The following is a 17517-nucleotide window of genomic DNA, read 5'->3' as shown; positions in this document are numbered from 1 at the left end:
ACATACAAGGTCTTGAATAATCAGGCCCCATCTTATCTTAATGACCTTATAGTACTGCATCACCCCATTAGAGCACTTCGCTCTAAGACTACTGACTACATAGAAGTTGTTAAGCTCGTCTGCGAGAGATGCAGTGGGCTGGACACTGACTGTGTTGACCTTCTTGTAGTCAGTGATGCAGCGCAGTCCATTCCACAGTCACCTGGTGTCAAAGCTGTGGTAGCTGGACTCCATTTTGTCCCTGTAGTCCTTTCTGGCCTTTTTTATGGACTTACGGAGGTCATACCTGGCTGCTTTATATGCATCAGCATCCCCGGAGTTAAAGGCAGAGGTCCGCACTTTTAGCTTGGCGCGAACGTCTTTATTTACCCAGGGTTTCTGATTTGGGTATATGCGGACAGTGGTTTTTGTGATGATATCATCCATGCACTTTCCAATATATCCAATGACAGAGTCTGTGAGTTCATTGATGTTGCCATCAGCTGCATCTACAAATATCTGCCACTACTGACTACTTATTATATTATATTTTTTCCTACTGTATCATGCTGCTGAGAGACCGCTGCTCGTCAAACACATTTCATTGCGATGTTGACCCTGTGCTAACTTGCATATGACAAATAAAACTGAAAACTGAAACTGACTTACTTGCAGAAGGTTCCCCACTATCAGGGAGCTTCTATCCTCAGGCCATCCAAGTCCTACACGGTTTATATTACGCTGGTCACTGTTGTACATTGCACTCTGTTACTCCGGTCACTACTTGCATTGCTCGGTCAATAAATTGCTGTGCAAATAAGGCACAAAGCACTTTAACATTCCATTTGCACAATATACATTCTCAGATTTTTAATTTAAAATTACTTCTTTATGATGTCTTGATCAAAGGAGCAGTTCAGAACATTTCATTGTGTGTTGTACTTGTAGGACTATGCATGGGACAAAGAATCTTGTGGTTCCTAGAATATTTAGAAGTAGAACGGGAGGCAGAGTCTTCAGCTGTCAGGCCCATCTTCCGTGGAACCACCTTCAAATTTGGATTTGGGAGACAGACACCATCTCTACTTTTAAGGTTAGGCTTAAAACTTTTGTTAAAGCATATAGTTAGGGCTGGATCAGGGGAACCCAAATCCTCCCTTAGTTACGCTGCAGTAGTTGCTGGGGGATTCCCATGATGCACCGAGTTTTTTTTTTTGTTTTTTTACCTCACCTTTCTCACTGTGTTTATAAAGCACTCTGCATTTAATCATTAGTAATTAATCTCTGGGAGAGCTATTCCACAGCATCTCTTATCTGCAGTGTAAAATTTCAATCTGCTTTGTATACAAGTTTCTACAAATTTTAACTCTTAACAGAAGGAAAGCATTATGTGTTGGCATCATACACACACCTTATCAAACTTTATTACCAAATCATTCAATTAATGCTTACAGAGTCAAGATGAAAGTTATTTTAATTGGAAAGGTCAGTACAATGATTCAGAAGGCTCAACATTGCTGTGCCTAACAGAAAGCATTCATGAATAAAGGCCATTGAAAACCAGTTATCTCATTAATCGTTTTCCTACATACCATGCCCATTGGTCCCTTTGTGTGGCTATTACATTAGCACCACCTTCTGTGCCTGAAAGAAATAAATCCCACTCAAAATTCACTCCTGTTACTCAGCCAGTAATGAGAGCTTACCCATATGAAGGTTGAGCAGAAATTGGACTGAACTTGAACTTTCTAGAAGTAACTGACCTGCTGGGGATACTGAAGTTGCTTTGCTGGGTAGACCAATAACTTTCCCCCTGTAGATAGGCAACACAGTCATGTAGTGTGGACGCTTGGACTGGTAGTAAGGCAGGAAGTGTGGCCATTTTGCATGGTACTGAGGCATCTGGAGTGAGTATAGTGGCCACTTGGCCGGATAGTGGGGTCTCTGGAGCTGGTAAAGTGGACGGTCAGGCCACTGGGGCCACTGGGACAGGAAACCAGGCAGCCTGAGTGGAGAACCAGGCTGATGGGACACCCGAGGCTCCTTGGATTGGCAGAAGTGCTTGGGCAGGCAGGAAGGCTTCCACTTTGGCTGGGTTCCCCAAGATAGGGAGTCAACCTGCTGTCTGGGCAGCTGGAGTGGACTGGTGAACTGCTGGGGCTTCTTAGGAAGGCATAAAGTCTTTGAGCTGAGCCGGCATATACGCTGAATGGGTGCCTGAGGTTGATGCTGCTGCCGGGGGACCCGTGACTGCAAACCGGACTTTGCTACCTGTGACATTTGAGGATGTGCATAAAACTAGTTATCAGGCAGAGATTTGCATGGTTAGATTTACTGTTGAGCCAGAATTACTTGCCTTTGCATTCAAGGTTAAAGTATGAGTAGCAAGTGATTCGCTGCGCCATGAAGCATTCCCCCTGAGGTAACGACTACTTGAATCTGGTTGGTATCCAGCAAAGAGCAGTTCGTTAACCTTTAAGAATATTTAATCTATGCAATTAAACAGTGATGCAATTTAACTTGCTTACCGTTTGCTTGATGACTTCCAACAGTTAGTAGTAACAACAACAGCCATCTAAAGAAAACAAGTGTCTGTAAGCTCTAACTTAAAACTTTTAGCTTCATAGAAACCCATTTAGTACTTGCCTTAATAAAAACCTCATGGCTTCAGCAGCAAGAACCCACAAACCCAGCAGCTACTGCTATCAGCTGCTACCAAACCAGGAAACTAGCAAAAGAAACTGAGCTCTTGAAAATCTTTTAAAAGTTTACCCTTCATCTCGTTGATTAAGTGACCACAGGTGTAACTACTTCAGAGCAGATTATGCTCACTAGGACAGCAGGAAGGGACCTTGAGGTATTTTGCAACTCTTTGCAAATCATTTTTCAGCAGCTTCCATTTTGCAGATCCTGTTCAGATGACTCAAATGTGAAAAACCTGCAGCTGCATTTTCTGGAGCTGCTGATTGGTTTAGATGTTTGTTCTTAAAGAAGCCTAAATATTTTCACTGGATTTCCAAATAGTATGATTTTAAATTATGAAGGTTAATTCTGCTAAAAGAATACATGTGTGGTTGACAGAAGTATTCCTCCATTGGCTTTATGTATATATACTAACATGATTTATATTAATAAAATCATTGCAAAGTTTGGAAATTCCTTTGCTACAAACATTAAAAATTAGGTTTAGCTTAACAAACATAAAAAACACATTAAATAAGTGTACTAGTCTAAAAATCTCCTTTATTTCATTTATTGCAAAAGTTTAAGAATCTCATATAGCTTAAAGACAGCCTCCATTTCACCCTACCCTTACTATTCCCTTCTGTCCCACCAATGTTACCCTTCACTACATCTATGAACCTATGCATAATTAGAAGTAGGAATAAACATCAGAAACATAGAAACACAAAGGTCTGCCAGGTGAACAGCATCTACTTTCTACAATGTTTTAAAGACAACCAGTCATGTCCTGTTAGAAGCAGTTCTTAGACTTCTGAGTGTAATGGAGTAGATGTGCTGTGGAATGGAATTTTTAAGATATTTTCATTGGTAATGTTGCAAAACCCCCTTGGGCACACATTATGCTGGCAGCTTTTATCAAAGATGGTGTAATACTATAGGTTTATTTACAACCTCAGGTTTTAGGTTAAACAGTACAAACCTGTTCTGAAACAGGTATGCTCTTGTAGCTTAATGCTAAACTAGATATTGAGCTTTTCAACAAATAAATAGACACATAGCAAAATAATTATAGCAGTAGTTGTATTTTACTTTGAAAGGTCAGAACAGTGTTTCAATGTTGCAGTGCTAAAACAGAAATCGTGAGTTCAGGAAAGTAACATCTGAACTCTTGGATGATCTTAGAGGCTTTACTAGATACCATGCCCATTGCTTCTCTTAGTGTGGCTGCCACATGCTTATTAGCTGCTGTGCCTGAAAGAAATTCATGTCAAATACAAAGGTCCCCTGATGTTCCCCACCTTCTTTTATAACATCCCAGTGAAGATAGTTTGATCACAAAATTTGAGGGAAAAAAAGAAAAAGATTTGGATCATAATTTTAATGAGGCTGCTTGAAAAACTTATTTGCTAACGTGTATATCTGATCTGCTGGGGGTGTCGAAGATGCTTGATCCGAAAGAGCGGAGTCTTGGGTCGGTGTCCTAGCAGCCTTTCCTGGTAACGGGATATCATAGGCTGGTAGTGCGAGTACTTGGCCTGGTAGCGAGGGATCAGGAGCTGGTAGAGTGGCCGTTGGGGCCACTGGGCCATTTGCAGCTGTTGGAGCCGGATACTTGGCTGCTGGGGTACCTGAGCCATCTGTGCCCGTCTGAGTTCAGCTCTAGGCTGCTGGCGCACCTCTGCAAATTGTAGCCGTTGGAGAGGGGATTCATGCATTTGGATTAAATCCAGCCGCTGGTGTGATGAACCAGGCTCATCTGGCACCCACAGCTGTTTAGATGGGGAGTAGAACTCTGGGGAGACCTGGGACACCTTAGCCACCCCCAGCCGATGGAGTGGAGAACGGGGCTGCTGTGGTACCTCCAGCTGCCAAAGTGGAGGACTGCGCGGCATTGGCACCTGCAAGAGCACCTGTGATGGGCAGGTAGTCTCACTGGGTGGGGAGGTAGGTGGCGGCACCTGGGGCTCTTGTGACTGCCTGGATGAGAAAGTACGCTGCTGTTGGAGCACCTGTACCTGAAAACCAGACTCTGCTTCTTTTAGTGGAGGTTCAGTATGACTTAATGAATACTGGAGATCTGGCAAAGACCTGTTTTGTGCCAGTGTTTCGGCTTCAGGCTGATAATCCACTGTTAATGTTGTGTTGTAGTTACTCTCATTCAAGGTTGAATTATCAAGTATCCCACTGCTCCATAAAGTCTCATTTCCAAAGTAAATGCTGCTTAAATCCAGTTGATCATCCGTATGGGGCACTTCTTGATCTGTGAGAGAACATTGGAGTATGTTAGGCAAAAATGTTGGTGGATAAAATTATCAAATTTCATTTGCTTACCATTTTCTTGATGACTTTTGACAGCTAGCAAGAACAACAGCAACCATCTAGACATGACATAAAAGAGACTATAAGCTTTAATAGTGACATTAAAAATGTTTTTGATTCATCTTTAAAAAACTGCTTTAAAGCTTGCCTTAATATAAACATCATAGCTTCAGCTACAGGAAGCAGCAAATTCAGCCACTTCTGTCAGCTGCTACCAAACTACGGACCTAGAAACTAATGAACAGACAGTGAGTCAGCTAAACTCTTTGCAAAACTTTATTTTCTTACCTTCTTGCTTAATTGGCCAGCTGTGTGACTACTTGAAGGCAGGTGTAGCTAATTAGGAAACCAGCGAAGGACAAGGAAGTACTGCAGTCAGATTTGAGCAACACTGCCAACCTTTAGTTCAGTTTTCTTCAAATGTTTTATCAGGCTTGTTTGGAACGAAGCAGACCAGCATCGGATTTCTGCAAGAACATGTAACAGTTACGCTTAATATTTATATTTAATATCTTTTAAGATTTGGTGTTCGTTTTTTAAATCAGTATTTTAATGAATCAACATTAGTTTTTAATGCATATTTAAGTTTTTTTAATTTGATATTTTAAATATTTTATTTACCATTGTGCACAAATAAAAGAAACAAAAACAACAACATTTAAATTCCAGTATTTAGACTCATTACTTAATTATGAAAACAAACTTTTAATGTTTAGATTTATGTAATATTTTAACATTTACATTATTTTTAACACATAAACATGTTAAATTTAAAATATGCATTTAATATTTACATTTAACTATAAAATGTATATTTGTAAAATGTATGCATGAATTTCAAATTTTAATTTCAAATTTATATTTAAGAATTCAAATTGTTTATTTATACTAAGCATATATGATTTTTTATTTACATTTCACAGTTTTGTAATTTTTTTTGCAATTTCCTAAATATTTTACATAAATATTTAGAATTTGGTATTTGGATTTACCATTTTAATTTATATTCATACTTAATAAATTGACATTTCTATTTAACGTTTAGATTAAAATGTTTGCAAATAGAGCTATAAATCTGATCAAAACTGACACGAAAAGAAAATATTTGAATTTAAATTTGTCAAAATGTCGCAGTTTTATTTCAGCATGCTTCGGTTTACGATCGGAGCTCAAAAGGACTACATTTCCCAAATGCAACAATGTTACGAAATTCTTAAGCTACTTCCTTATGAAGCATTTCAAAATAAGACGAATGTTTCCAGCGCAACGTCCTATCTTTGTGAAAAGGTCCATGGTTTCTACATAGGGCTTTTATTTTGAAGCCGGGGTCATTCCTCCCAGTCTCGTCGATCTCTGGTGGAGGCAGCGACCGCTCAGGACCGTGGGAGGGTTAGTCTCGTTTCAACCGTGGACGCGATGAGGCTCCGTTTGGCCGGAGCCGTGCTGCTGTCGGCGGCCGCCTACTACGTCTACCTGCCGCTACCGAGCGGCGTGAGCGAGCCGTGGAAACTGATGATGCTGGACGCGCTCTTCCGGAGCTTCATGCAGGCGGTGAGAGCTGATTGATGACACTGACAGGAGGGCAGAAGAGGGCAGGTTGATGTGAGGAAAGGCAGGGCTGTCAGGATTACAACACCTGAGGCACAAAACCGTGCAAGTGAACAGGTGATATGAGAATCAGGTTTTATTTTATTGCAGATCAGAGCTAGTGCAGAGAGAAGGAAGTTACTGGTTAAAATGAAAGCCTGCTTTAGTATGACGAATGAGCCAAAATAAAAATGTCTATAAAAATAAAATCTAAACGAGAATAAAAATATGCGTTTAGTCTCAGCCAGTATCTATTCTCAACTTCTAAAATCTCGCCTTTGACCAACGCCTACTATAATCTAATGATTAAAAAGATCTAACTCAACACTGAAACTGATAAAGGCGAGTCTTAAACGTGGAAAACAACAACAACAACCACAAAAAAAAAAAAAAAAAAACAGAAAAAGGAATAAAAGGTATCTAAAAAATACAAAACTACTTTAAGTCTGTTCATAAGTTCGACAGGTTAACTGAGAGGATAAATCCAGAGGTTTTAGAAAGTCTTGGGGTTATTTTACAGCTTGTTTTCATCACTAAGATGGCCTTCTCTCTTCTTGTTCTGGCTATCCTGCAGAATCCTTGTATATAACACTTTAAATAGATTTGCTCCGTCTGTCCTGATTGCAGTCTTAAATCTGAACTGGATCCAGAGGGAAAAACTCTTAATGCAGTTTTAGCAATTTCTGTTCCCAAACTTTGTAAAAATCCCAACAGGTGGCTGGACTTGACTGCAGCGGTTATTAAAACAAAATATTGATTATTGTGCTGCATTTTGTTTTGAAACTATCCTCGTTTTGCGTTTCAGCGCATCCCCTTTCACTCATATTTAAATACACTCCTTATGTATTTATTTAGTCATTACTATTTTACCCAAATTTGTAATTTTGTTTACTAAATATCGGCCAGAATAATTATAGTGAGCATTATTGCAATAATGTACAGCAACAACTTAGTTTTTTTTTTGTTGTTGTTGTTGTTCTTTACACAGAACAACACGTTTTTTTTGGTTTAATTTTTGATTAAACTATGTGAAAATTTTGGTTTAGCTTGCTTAGCATTCATATTTTATTATTATTATTATTGTTATTATTTAATTATAAGTGGTTTGTAAGGGGAAATTTTGGGAATTTTAGATTCCAACTAAACACAGCACTTTTTCGAGGCTGGTGACTCACAGACACGGAGCATCAATAACACCTCCTCAGGCTGGTTGTCGTCACCATTTTAACACATTGGCAAAGACTAAATCTGAAGACTTTCACCTCACATCATCTGGGAAACTTTGTCCTACACTTGAGTAAACCAGAACTTCCACAGCAGAATCAGAAATATCGACTGAAGCTTTTGCATATTGGATTTGGCAGATTTTAACCTGATCCTGACAGTTTTTCCAGGGATATTAATTATAAACTATATTTTATATATATATATATATATATATATATATATATATATATATATATATATATATATATATATATATGAGAGAGAGAGAGAGAGAGAGAGAGAGAGAGAGAGAGAGAGAGAGAGAGAGAGAGTTTTTCCTCCATACAGAAAATATTGGCACCGACCAAACAGGTTTTGGCTTTCCATCAATGAAAAATTACAAACCTGCCCCAACCACCACCCAAAAAATCTGGAAAAAATTGTGTGGATGTGGATATTGGAGAATAAAACTGAATGCACATGGGGAGGTAAAAGGGGGGGGGCTCTACTTTAACTGTAAAATCAGTAGCAGCCACAGTCCTCCAATCTGTATTCAGGGAATAACATAAAAAGGACCTTTAACTAGGCAGGCGGATGGGCTTGAACCTGTTGCATGTCACAGATCTGTAGCTCACCTGAAATGCTTCACATTTAATTGAACACCACACAGTTTACACACCCACATCTTGAGTGACGAGTTTCCATGTGTGTTCCCCACATTGAACAGGTTTTCACGCCCTGCTGGTTTCTTACCTTCAGGTCCGGTCACTTTGAGCACAAAGAGACTGCAACACCAAACCTGTGGCATTCCAGTTCAAACTAAATCAGTTCCTTTAGAAAGACTAATATTATGCATATTATTTCAACCATGCATTATTAACTCGCTTTGCAACCGCACAAAAAGTCCAGATTAAAATTTGCTGGATGTGTAGTTTGAGGACAATCGTTGTGCCTGATCGTGGGAATTATTATCGGGTTACACTGTAAACTGATTTCAGGGAATAGGCGAATGGTGCCACACAAGCTTAACTAATGATCTGCTCTGCTTCAGAACAGAGCTGTAGCTAAACCTAAAAAATCTTTTAAGACTGGTGAAAGTGTCAGATGAGGTCGTGTAGGCAAACCATGTGCTAACCCCCTGCATGCTCAGTCCAAGTGTGACAATCTAAAGCCAAAATCTTGGTTCTGTAACCAGCTTTGAGCATCAGTATTATGGGATTTATCATAGTTTCAACTGCAAACCTGCAATATTTCAATGTTTGTGATGGAGAACTGCAAAAAGTACTTGAAAATTTTTTCTTGAGCACAAAATATAAAAGTTATTTCTTTTTAAAAATTTCCAGAGTGACGTAGCTCATGCAATGGGCGTGTGCCACCGCGTCCACCTGTTGAACCGGGTGGTGTCCTGGGTGGAGGTGATTGAGGCTCGCTCCAGCCCCGCCGTGAACGTCACAGACTCCGCGCTGGGAGGCATCCCCACCCGGGTGTTTCATCCCATCAGAGGGGAGAGGCTGAAAAGAGGAGTTATTTATTTCCACGGTGGCGGCTGGGCCCTCGGCAGCGGACGTGAGTGCGGTGCATAAGAGGCTTTAAACAACCGTAAAGCTGCTGACGGTTAAACAAATCCAATCAACTTAAGTCTATTTTAAAGCCTATTTTTCTGCTGGCTTCAGTGTTTAGATCTCACTGTGACAACATGAGCTTGTTAAACACAATCTTATATGAAGGGTGAACTTTTTTCTCACATTCGGAGCAAACACTGCTTTTCTTTTTGTATGAAGATGCTATCATCTTCATAGCTGTGTCATCAACACTGAGCCTCACATATTCGGTGTGTGGTGCTTTCATTGCCTAAAGACTTGCTGTATTTAGTTTGTGAGCATATTGTAGCTTGGTCATCTTTCTGCCTCCAGTATTTTACAGAAATAACTTAAGTTTTTATTCGTTATGAGTCGAAACAAACAACTGAATCCATAAAGTCATAAAGTCACAGGTCAAATGATCTGAAAGTCATATTCCCAAAGACTTTACTACTACAGGAAGTTATATGAGCAGCCATATGAGTCATCCTCTGCTGCCCAGGAATGCTGAGACTTCTAAATCTCTTGGTATCCAGTATAATGTAATACCAACTAAGCCTAAAGTGAATTTACAATATATTACTGTAGCCTTACTGTAACTTCAGCATCGGTTTATGTGCTTCACAGGAATGCGCTCCTATGACCATCTTTGCCGGAAGATGGCGGAGGACCTGGATGCTGTCGTTATGTCAGTTGAGTAAGTTTTGGGCGTCGATCACATTTAAGCTGCAGGTCGTGGATTTTGTCAATGTAAAAGGTTTGAAGAAAACAAGTAATGCTTTTCTCTTGTTTTTTAGCCAATCATAGCAATGACAGCTGATTGTTTCGTGTCATTTTGATGTGAAAGTATTATTGACGTTTTCAGACAGCATGTTTCAAACTCTTCCCCAAGGAGGAAAACTGGGTGAAAGTTTTCAGGAGTTTTTTTTTTCATGTTTAGCATCACGGTCCGTTTGTGACCTTGGAAACAGTCTGCAGCAGTCTGCCGCACAGACTCGGGTCTGTTCATTTATCATGGACGTGGTTTAGCTGAAGGCCATGTGATGTGGCTGAATGTGCTCAAAACATCAGTGAAACTTGTGATGAGATTATGGTTAGAGATGTACCGATTGTGCCATTCTAGGCTGATGTCAATATTTGAAAGACAGATATTTTGTGTGTGTGTGTGTGTGTGTGTAAATTTAGTTTTTCTGTTATTTTAGTTTACCCTCTTGGTAAAAAAAAACCAAACAAACCCTGAAGTTTCTGTCCTGTCTTGACATGAGAAAGATTACACAGGAAAAGATTACTCTTTCAAATCAGTTTGCCCCCGCTGGTGACTCTCTCCTCTTAATGGAGAGTTTCTGGACTTGGATTCTTCCTTTTGTTTTTCTTCTTTATCCAAATCCATCTTCATATACTCCTCTCTTCAGCACTGCCAGAAAGGCTGCTTACTGCAGAACCCCTGGTCTAGTTCAGCTCTGCCTTTAAACCATCTACATCCCTGCCATAGCCTTTAACCAGGCCCAGCTCAGCCTGTTTGGCTCTGCAGTAAGCACCTACTGAAATCACTGTTCACCCCAGCTGCTAGCTCGGGAATATCATCACAGATGAAGGATTTAAAACTCTAATATTCTGTGAAATACAGAGAAAGTCAACATTTAATATTACAGATGTTCATTTTTACCTCCTGGTTTAGCTTTTTCTTTCTATTTTTCACTTAAACTGATTTTAATTATAGTCATTATAACACCTGAGTATAATATTGTTGTCATGTTAAATTGTCTGTTTGCTGTAGCTACCGTCTTGCTCCAGAGGCCGTGTTCCCAGATCAGTACCATGATGCAATAGCGGCGTCGCGGGCCTTCCTGTCCACTGAGGTTTTAGAGCACTACAGCATCGATCCAGAGAGGGTGTGTGTGTCGGGAGACAGCGCTGGGGGAAACCTGGCTGCCGCTGTGGCGCAAAAGGTAGAAAAACAAATGCATACAGAGAAGGAGAAGCAGTTTTGGAGTAGTTTGCTACTGTTTCTACTTCCTGTTTATGCAGAATACACACGTTTCTGTTTGTTTATCTCTTGAAATGATTATCTGGTGGTAGCGACCCTGTATGTAAAGTGCAGCAATGGGAACATCTTCGTGTTCTTCTTCTATTTTTGGCTGCTCCCTTGAGTGGGTGCCACAGTGGGTCATCCGCCTCTATCACATCCAGTTCTGTCCCACCAACCCTCTGCAGGTCCTCCTTCACTCCTTGACATCATAACAGCCTGGTTTAACCAGCCTATCACAGCGGAGACAGTGGAAACTGTCAGAAGACACCAGCTGTGCTCAGACACGGGTCAGAAACTAACCTCATCAGCTTGAGTTATTACACAGGTGACACAAGGCAGCATGTGGACAGTTTTAATCAGGTTTGTCCTAAAGTACCTAAAGCTAAAAGAAAAGCATTTACAGTGTTGCTGTTGGACTCTTCAGCTTTCCTGTTGGCAACACGTGTTTGGTACCCCACAAATATAACAAGCAGCTGATCAGAGCAGGGTCGGGAAGAGCGTAAGGGAGTAAGCTGCGACTTTATTTTAAACATGCATTGTCATATTATCTTAGGCACACATAAAAATCAATGTTTATGTTTCCCATTTCTAAAAGGACAAAAAAATATTGGCCTATATTGTCGTCAAATATCGATATTGGTGTCAGTCAAAAAAAAGAAAATTGGTCGGGCTTTAAATATCAGGCAAAAAGCAGCAACCGAATATTTTATGTAAATTTTATGAAATCTGGTGTTTCTGAGAGTTTTTCCTCTGAACTGAAATCTAAAGCTTGCGTGTGTCCACAGCTCAGCTCAGACGACACCCTGAAGGTGAAGTTCAAGGCCCAGGCGCTGATCTACCCCGTGCTGCAGGCGCTCGACTTCCACACCCCATCCTACCAGCAGAACCAGGCCGTGCCCATCCTCTACAGGCCCGTCATGGCTCGCTTCTGGTTGCAGTACCTGGGTGGCAACACCTCCCTGGAGCCTCTCCTGCTCGCCAACAACCACAGCTCTCTGGACGAGTCGGGCATCAGCGCAGAGACTCGCTCGAAGCTGAACTGGACCGCTTTGCTGCCAGCTGAGCGCAGGAAGCACTTCCGGCCAGTGCTTAAAGAAACCGGGTCACCTGGTGTGGTGGGCGAGGTGCCGGGGCTCACAGACGTGAGGGCGTCGCCGCTGCTGGCGGAGCAGGGCGTTCTGGGTAGGACGCCTAAGGCGTACGTGATGACTTGTGAGTTTGACGTGCTCAGGGATGACGGGTTAATGTACGCCAGACGTTTGCAGGACGCTGGCGTCACGGTGACCAGTGACCACTATGAGGACGGCTTTCACGGCTGCATGGTGTTTGCGTATCTGCCGATGATGTCGAGCGTGGGACGGAGGAGCATGAACAACTACATCCGCTGGCTGGACCAAAATCTGTAGGAAAAAACCCCCCATAGTTTCCACTTTGTGGTATGAAAGACGTACTGGGGCAGAAATCTGGGATGACTAGAGGAAAAAAAACGTGATCATAGCTGTTAAAACATCCCAGCTTTAGCCAAGAAGGTCAAAGGTTGGAACCACTGTGTCGATGCTGCTTTGGACCGGAGGCGTCTGTTTAGCACATTAAAGTTTAAAACCACTGGACCTATAAATCTACAATCAAACACGCCACCGCACATCCTCAGTGTGTCCTGACACCAAAACGTCTTCAAGCAACTGTGACCAAAGAAAGTTTTTATATAGAAATATCTATATAATTAATGGCAAACTTATAAAGACAGGTTTTATACTTATTACTTTTATTTATTAGTTTTAAAAGAGTAGAAAACTACAAACATAAATATATAAGAAACTTCTTTATACAAAAATAATTGCTGAAAACCCCTAAAGCTTAAAACATGGTGCCATAGCAGCATAAAACACTCTTGTGATTAGCTGGCAGGTGATTCATTAAAACAAATGGCTAACCCTGCAGCATTTTGGGCCCACAGTATAATTACTGCTGTGATGCACATCATCACTGCCAGATGCACAGCTACACGGCGGTATTTTTGCTCCATAGCTCCGCCCATAAAAGTCAAAAGTCAAACCTGGTTTAAATTGGGCTGATCTAACCCTTCAAGGTCGCCTCCTCAGGCAGCGATTGGTTAGATTGCTCCCCAGGAGTCCAATTTTGACCATTTGGACTTTTCTGCAATGCTCTCTGGATCTCCTCCACTATGTTAAAATGGGGATCTTAGAACTTGAATGGTGTTGTGTAGGGTGGCTGATGATTAAAAAACCCCAAACCATGTGGCTACTCAAAAAATGGTTTTAAATGCTTTGAGTCAGCACAGTTGTAACCCTCAGATACCTCAGGAGATTATCGTAGAGTTTGCTTGATTACAGTCTGCCACGGGGGAGAGATTCATGGTGTATAACCCTGTGAGTGTTGTAAAAAATGATACGCTTGCTCCTGTGTGTGGTTTCAACTTCCACTAAAACCGTTTAATTTCTGAGTCGTAGCTTAAAACCTTGTCGTACGCCACTTTGTAGCTGATGGTCGGTGATTAGGGGATATTTCAGGCTTAATTTATCCTTCTAATGTCAGCCGCAGTCAGCTGTATCGTTAGTAACCACTTTAGTCACTCACCTCAAACTAAAGATGCATTTAAATCTAGACCTGCTAATGTGCAAACTTGTGAATTTCACTGACATTTTCTCATCTCTGGTCACCGCATCCCTGCTAGTTCTCATCTTAATACCTGATCTCAGTGATGAGCCTCGCTAAGAAGTACAAATCAGTTAAATGTGAATCAAAGGTTTGATATTTATCATAATCAGGTATGCTTTTTGATTTTTATTAGCAAAGTTCCTCTGAAAAGAATTTTTTTCTGTGTTTCTCTGGAAATATAAAATATACATATTAACACTCAGATTTGAGAAAACACTGGATACTAAATAATGAATTATTATTATTGTTGTTATTTTTTTAAACACAGCCGAGGTGGGAAAAAAGACAAATCTACATACTGGAGAAAAAACGTTTTATTTAGTGTAAGAAGAAGTGCAAGAAGAAACGACACAGCCACAGCTTAACTGTGCTGAAGGATAATCTGTGGCTTACTTCTAAAGTTTTCTGCCATCAGAAGCATTTTCTCTGGGTCGTTTTAACCCTCAGAGGTCTAAATATTCTAGCTGCCCTGCTCCCAATCTAAACCCTGTATTTTGCAGAATAAACAAACAGGACTTCTGTGAAAAGAAATGAAACAGTTTTTCTTGAATGTCAGACCGTTTACTGCGTTTTTCTCCCTTGATTGCCGTGACTTAGTCATTTTTAAAAGCAAAAATCACATGTTCTGATGGCTGATAACTTAAACCTCGCAGGTTTGATTACAAAGTGACGTCATTTGCTGCAAATTGTTGTTTTGCAGCAGGAAGTTTGACTTTTGGGTGACATTCAGGACTGAAATTACTGAAAACATTCGATTTTAAATCCCCATTTTCAGCATAATTATGAAGAGAAATGACAACAGGCCCAGCTGGCCCGTAGTATGGCTCAAAGTTCCTCAGATATGATGTTTTATGATGTAACGAGACACTGAAGACACACACACACAAAACCAGACAGTCGGGCTCAGTGTGTGTGTTGTAAAAGTATGTCAGAGTTCACAGCTGTGTATACTCACTGGGTTGTGCAATAATGTATGTCTCAAACTGTCTCTCAATCTCTGTAACTTCACTCTCAGATGACCACTGGACCACGGGGCCAATGCAATGATGAACGCTGTGAATTATTATTTTTTAAACAAGAGTAAAATTACTCTATCGCCACGAGAGAATCGGTCCCAAGCGGAATATCACGTTTCCCGCTCGCCCGGTGCTGCTGGCTCAAAACAAATATAATGAACTGACGGCGGTGAATGACTCGCTGTTGGCGTTCAGCCAGACTGTAGCAGGAACGCCGAGCTGAGGGTGGTCATTACACCCCTCGCATTATTCCACAAAAATGTAATTTTCTTTCTCTCCTTTAAAGGAAATGATTCCAGACGTCTTATTTCTAACATGTGGCTTTTATTCACGTACATGTATAATGGTATAACTCATCTATAAATTAGACATGCGGGCTTGCAGAAAAGTAAGTCTGAGTGCTGTCATTTTAATTCTGTATGTGAAATTATGCGTTTAATGGGTTCACATTGTATAAATAAGGTTTTAATGCGAGTCGGGTTATGCAACAGGTTGTTTCAGGCGAGCAGATATGGAAAACTGGGCCCAGATGTGCTCCTGCAGTGCTGGTAAATCTCGTAAAGGAGCTGTTTTATTGGCTGCTGTCACAACTGTGCAGGGAGGATGAAGATGTTTCCTTTTATGTTATCTATGTTTTTATTTCCATTCTGCGCTGTATGTTTGTTGTAATCTGGGTTTTAATTTTCTGTCCGTGCACGTGTCAGTGTGGGAGACCCGTGACATTCCTGGATAAGTTTTTAAGCTGTGATTACAAGGACAAAGGAACTGCAGGCGGTACTCAGCAGCACCGGGTAGAAGAGCAACATAATGGTTTATCTACATCTGCTGTTATTCAAAAAAAGCCAAGATCCAGACCCATAAATCATTTATAACTGTACTGATGTTGATATGACTGCAGCTGAAACGAGGTTCAGGTTTTGGTAACACTGTGCTTTAATTAAAAGTCCTGCTGAGCATGTAAAAGCAGCATAAAGATGATATCAAACATACTCCAGTATTACTGTCAGAGTGCTTTTTAAACTGTTTTTTTCTGGTATATCCCTCTTCAGGTGCTGTATCAAGTTCACAACCCATAAATTCTTTTGACCATTAAAGGTACTGTACTGTGCAAAAGTCTCGAGCCATTTCTTTGTAGGTTGCTAGGGAAAAAGTGGAAAAATGTGCAGTGATTTATTGAAAAATGTGGTGCAAACATATGTGGGAATACAGTATATCAGGGAAAAACTGAGTATACAATTTGATATCTTGGTGTGACCACTTTATTCTTCAACACAGCCTGAACTTTCTGACCAGCCTGAGCGCCTCCGCACACGCTGACGATGATTTGAATCAAAATGTACAATTTGGATTCCCTCCATTAGACCTGTTGCCCGGATTTTAAGTTCAGTTCTTGTGTAATTTGGCTTACCACAGCCCTTTCTCCTGTTTCCCCTCCTTAAGAATGGCTTCTTGACAGCCACCCTTCCACTGAGACCATTTCTGATGGAGCTTCAGTGATTGAAGGGCCAGATGCCGATCTCAGGTCCTCTGCTGGACTTGTTTTACCTACTCCTTAAGGACATGATTCCACACACTGTTCATCTCCTGTAGATAATTTATTAAGCCTGTAAGTGCTTCTTTTGTCCTCCACTGTCCAGTTTTCTTTCTTTAAGGACACTGCACAGAATGCTGAGATATGCCGAGTTTTCAGCTAATAGCTCTTTGGGATCTCTGCATCACCTTGTTGCTGCAAAATTGCAGTTTTTTTTTCCAACCAAACTGTTTTATCTTTGACATTTTTGTAGACTCAGCTGAAAAATTTGGAACAAATCCTGTGTTTTTGTGACCTTAAAGATACAGTTCACAATTGATTCTTTGCCAAGTTATCTGCTATGTGTAGACACAACACTGATTCATCCCTTGAGCTGGGTGTCTTTGTTTTGCTTAAGTGATAAGGGGCTGAACAAACAGTTCAAGTACAGACACTGGACTGAAGGTGTGTGAAAAAGCAGTTAGTGTCCAGAGAAAAAATGTGAAAGACTACCAGAAAGTGTGGAGAACTTCAACTTAAGACCACTTTAAAAATTTCAAGAAAGTCTGACACCTTGGAAGCAAAATATAAAGACACGAGGGGTAGCTGGAGACATTTGCACAGCACTTCATACATAGATTTTTTTTAAAATTTTAAATCTCCTGCAACATTCACTAAAACTCATCAGAATGTGAAGCAATAACTGCTGTGACTTTGTAAAAAAAATATATAAGTACTAAACTGAAGAAATGTCAAGTCACGCTGAACTTGGGCTGCAGTTTACTTTTTGTGTAATACCAGTTTTTACCACAAGATGGTGCAGTGAGTCAGTATAACCTTTTTTTAACCAGGCAAGTAATTAAAAACATGTTTTTATTTACCATGGCAGCAAAAGAAGAAACATCAAGACCAAAAACTTTACACTTC

At 40.6% G+C, this 17517-nt stretch overlaps 3 protein-coding genes across 7 annotated transcripts; 1 reads left to right on the top strand and 2 right to left on the bottom strand.

The window, feature by feature from the left end:
* Positions 1 to 1368: 1368 nt before the first annotated feature.
* Positions 1369 to 2777, bottom strand: LOC102075558 (uncharacterized). The gene is made up of 5 exons (XM_005449118.4): positions 2626 to 2777; positions 2508 to 2554; positions 2336 to 2418; positions 1743 to 2250; positions 1369 to 1623 (listed from the first exon to the last, which is right to left on the bottom strand). The coding sequence occupies exons 1-5, from the start codon at positions 2640 to 2642 to the stop codon at positions 1544 to 1546; spliced, it is 735 nt and encodes a 244-aa protein (XP_005449175.1). The 5' UTR covers positions 2643 to 2777; the 3' UTR covers positions 1369 to 1543.
* A 649-nt stretch (positions 2778 to 3426) lies between these two features.
* On the bottom strand, positions 3427 to 5265 carry LOC102083267 (putative uncharacterized protein DDB_G0294196). The gene is made up of 3 exons (XM_005449117.4): positions 5132 to 5265; positions 4996 to 5042; positions 3427 to 4924 (listed from the first exon to the last, which is right to left on the bottom strand). Exons 1-3 carry the CDS (start codon positions 5146 to 5148, stop codon positions 4071 to 4073), a joined length of 918 nt encoding a protein of 305 aa, XP_005449174.1. The 5' UTR covers positions 5149 to 5265; the 3' UTR covers positions 3427 to 4070.
* A 46-nt stretch (positions 5266 to 5311) lies between these two features.
* Positions 5312 to 16188, top strand: LOC100696776 (neutral cholesterol ester hydrolase 1). 5 transcript variants are annotated; one of them, XM_003439186.5, is made up of 6 exons: positions 5312 to 5462; positions 6290 to 6534; positions 9120 to 9342; positions 9984 to 10053; positions 11134 to 11305; positions 12171 to 16188. In XM_003439186.5, exons 2-6 carry the CDS (start codon positions 6400 to 6402, stop codon positions 12789 to 12791), a joined length of 1221 nt encoding a protein of 406 aa, XP_003439234.1. In that variant the 5' UTR covers positions 5312 to 5462; positions 6290 to 6399; the 3' UTR covers positions 12792 to 16188. The 5 variants fall into 5 exon arrangements, with proteins under 5 accessions (XP_003439234.1, XP_005449170.1, XP_025765838.1 ...); XM_005449113.4 differs by having other exon boundaries at positions 6271 to 6534; XM_025910053.1 differs by having other exon boundaries at positions 5312 to 5468.
* Positions 16189 to 17517: the final 1329 nt, after the last annotated feature.

This window comes from Oreochromis niloticus, linkage group LG9, assembly GCF_001858045.2.
Source record: "Oreochromis niloticus isolate F11D_XX linkage group LG9, O_niloticus_UMD_NMBU, whole genome shotgun sequence".
Taxonomy (NCBI): domain Eukaryota; kingdom Metazoa; phylum Chordata; class Actinopteri; order Cichliformes; family Cichlidae; genus Oreochromis; species Oreochromis niloticus.
This window is presented reverse-complemented; position numbering and strand designations above follow the sequence as displayed.

Bases quoted from the DNA above. Each gene is read 5' to 3' on its own strand.
- LOC102075558 (XM_005449118.4), bottom strand. The intron at 2,419-2,507 runs GTAAGCAAGTTA...GATACCAACCAG, and splicing joins TGGAAGTCATCAAGCAAACG to ATTCAAGTAGTCGTTACCTC. The intron at 2,251-2,335 runs GCAAGTAATTCT...CAAATGTCACAG, and splicing joins CTTTAACCTTGAATGCAAAG to GTAGCAAAGTCCGGTTTGCA.
- LOC102083267 (XM_005449117.4), bottom strand. The intron at 4,925-4,995 runs GTAAGCAAATGA...GTTCTCTCACAG, and splicing joins CAAAAGTCATCAAGAAAATG to ATCAAGAAGTGCCCCATACG.
- LOC100696776 (XM_003439186.5), top strand. From the start codon at position 6,400: ATGAGGCTCCGTTTGGCCGGAGCCGTGCTGCTGTCGGCGGCCGCCTAC. The intron at 9,343-9,983 runs GTGAGTGCGGTG...TGTGCTTCACAG, and splicing joins CTGGGCCCTCGGCAGCGGAC to GAATGCGCTCCTATGACCAT. The intron at 11,306-12,170 runs GTAGAAAAACAA...GTGTGTCCACAG, and splicing joins CTGCCGCTGTGGCGCAAAAG to CTCAGCTCAGACGACACCCT.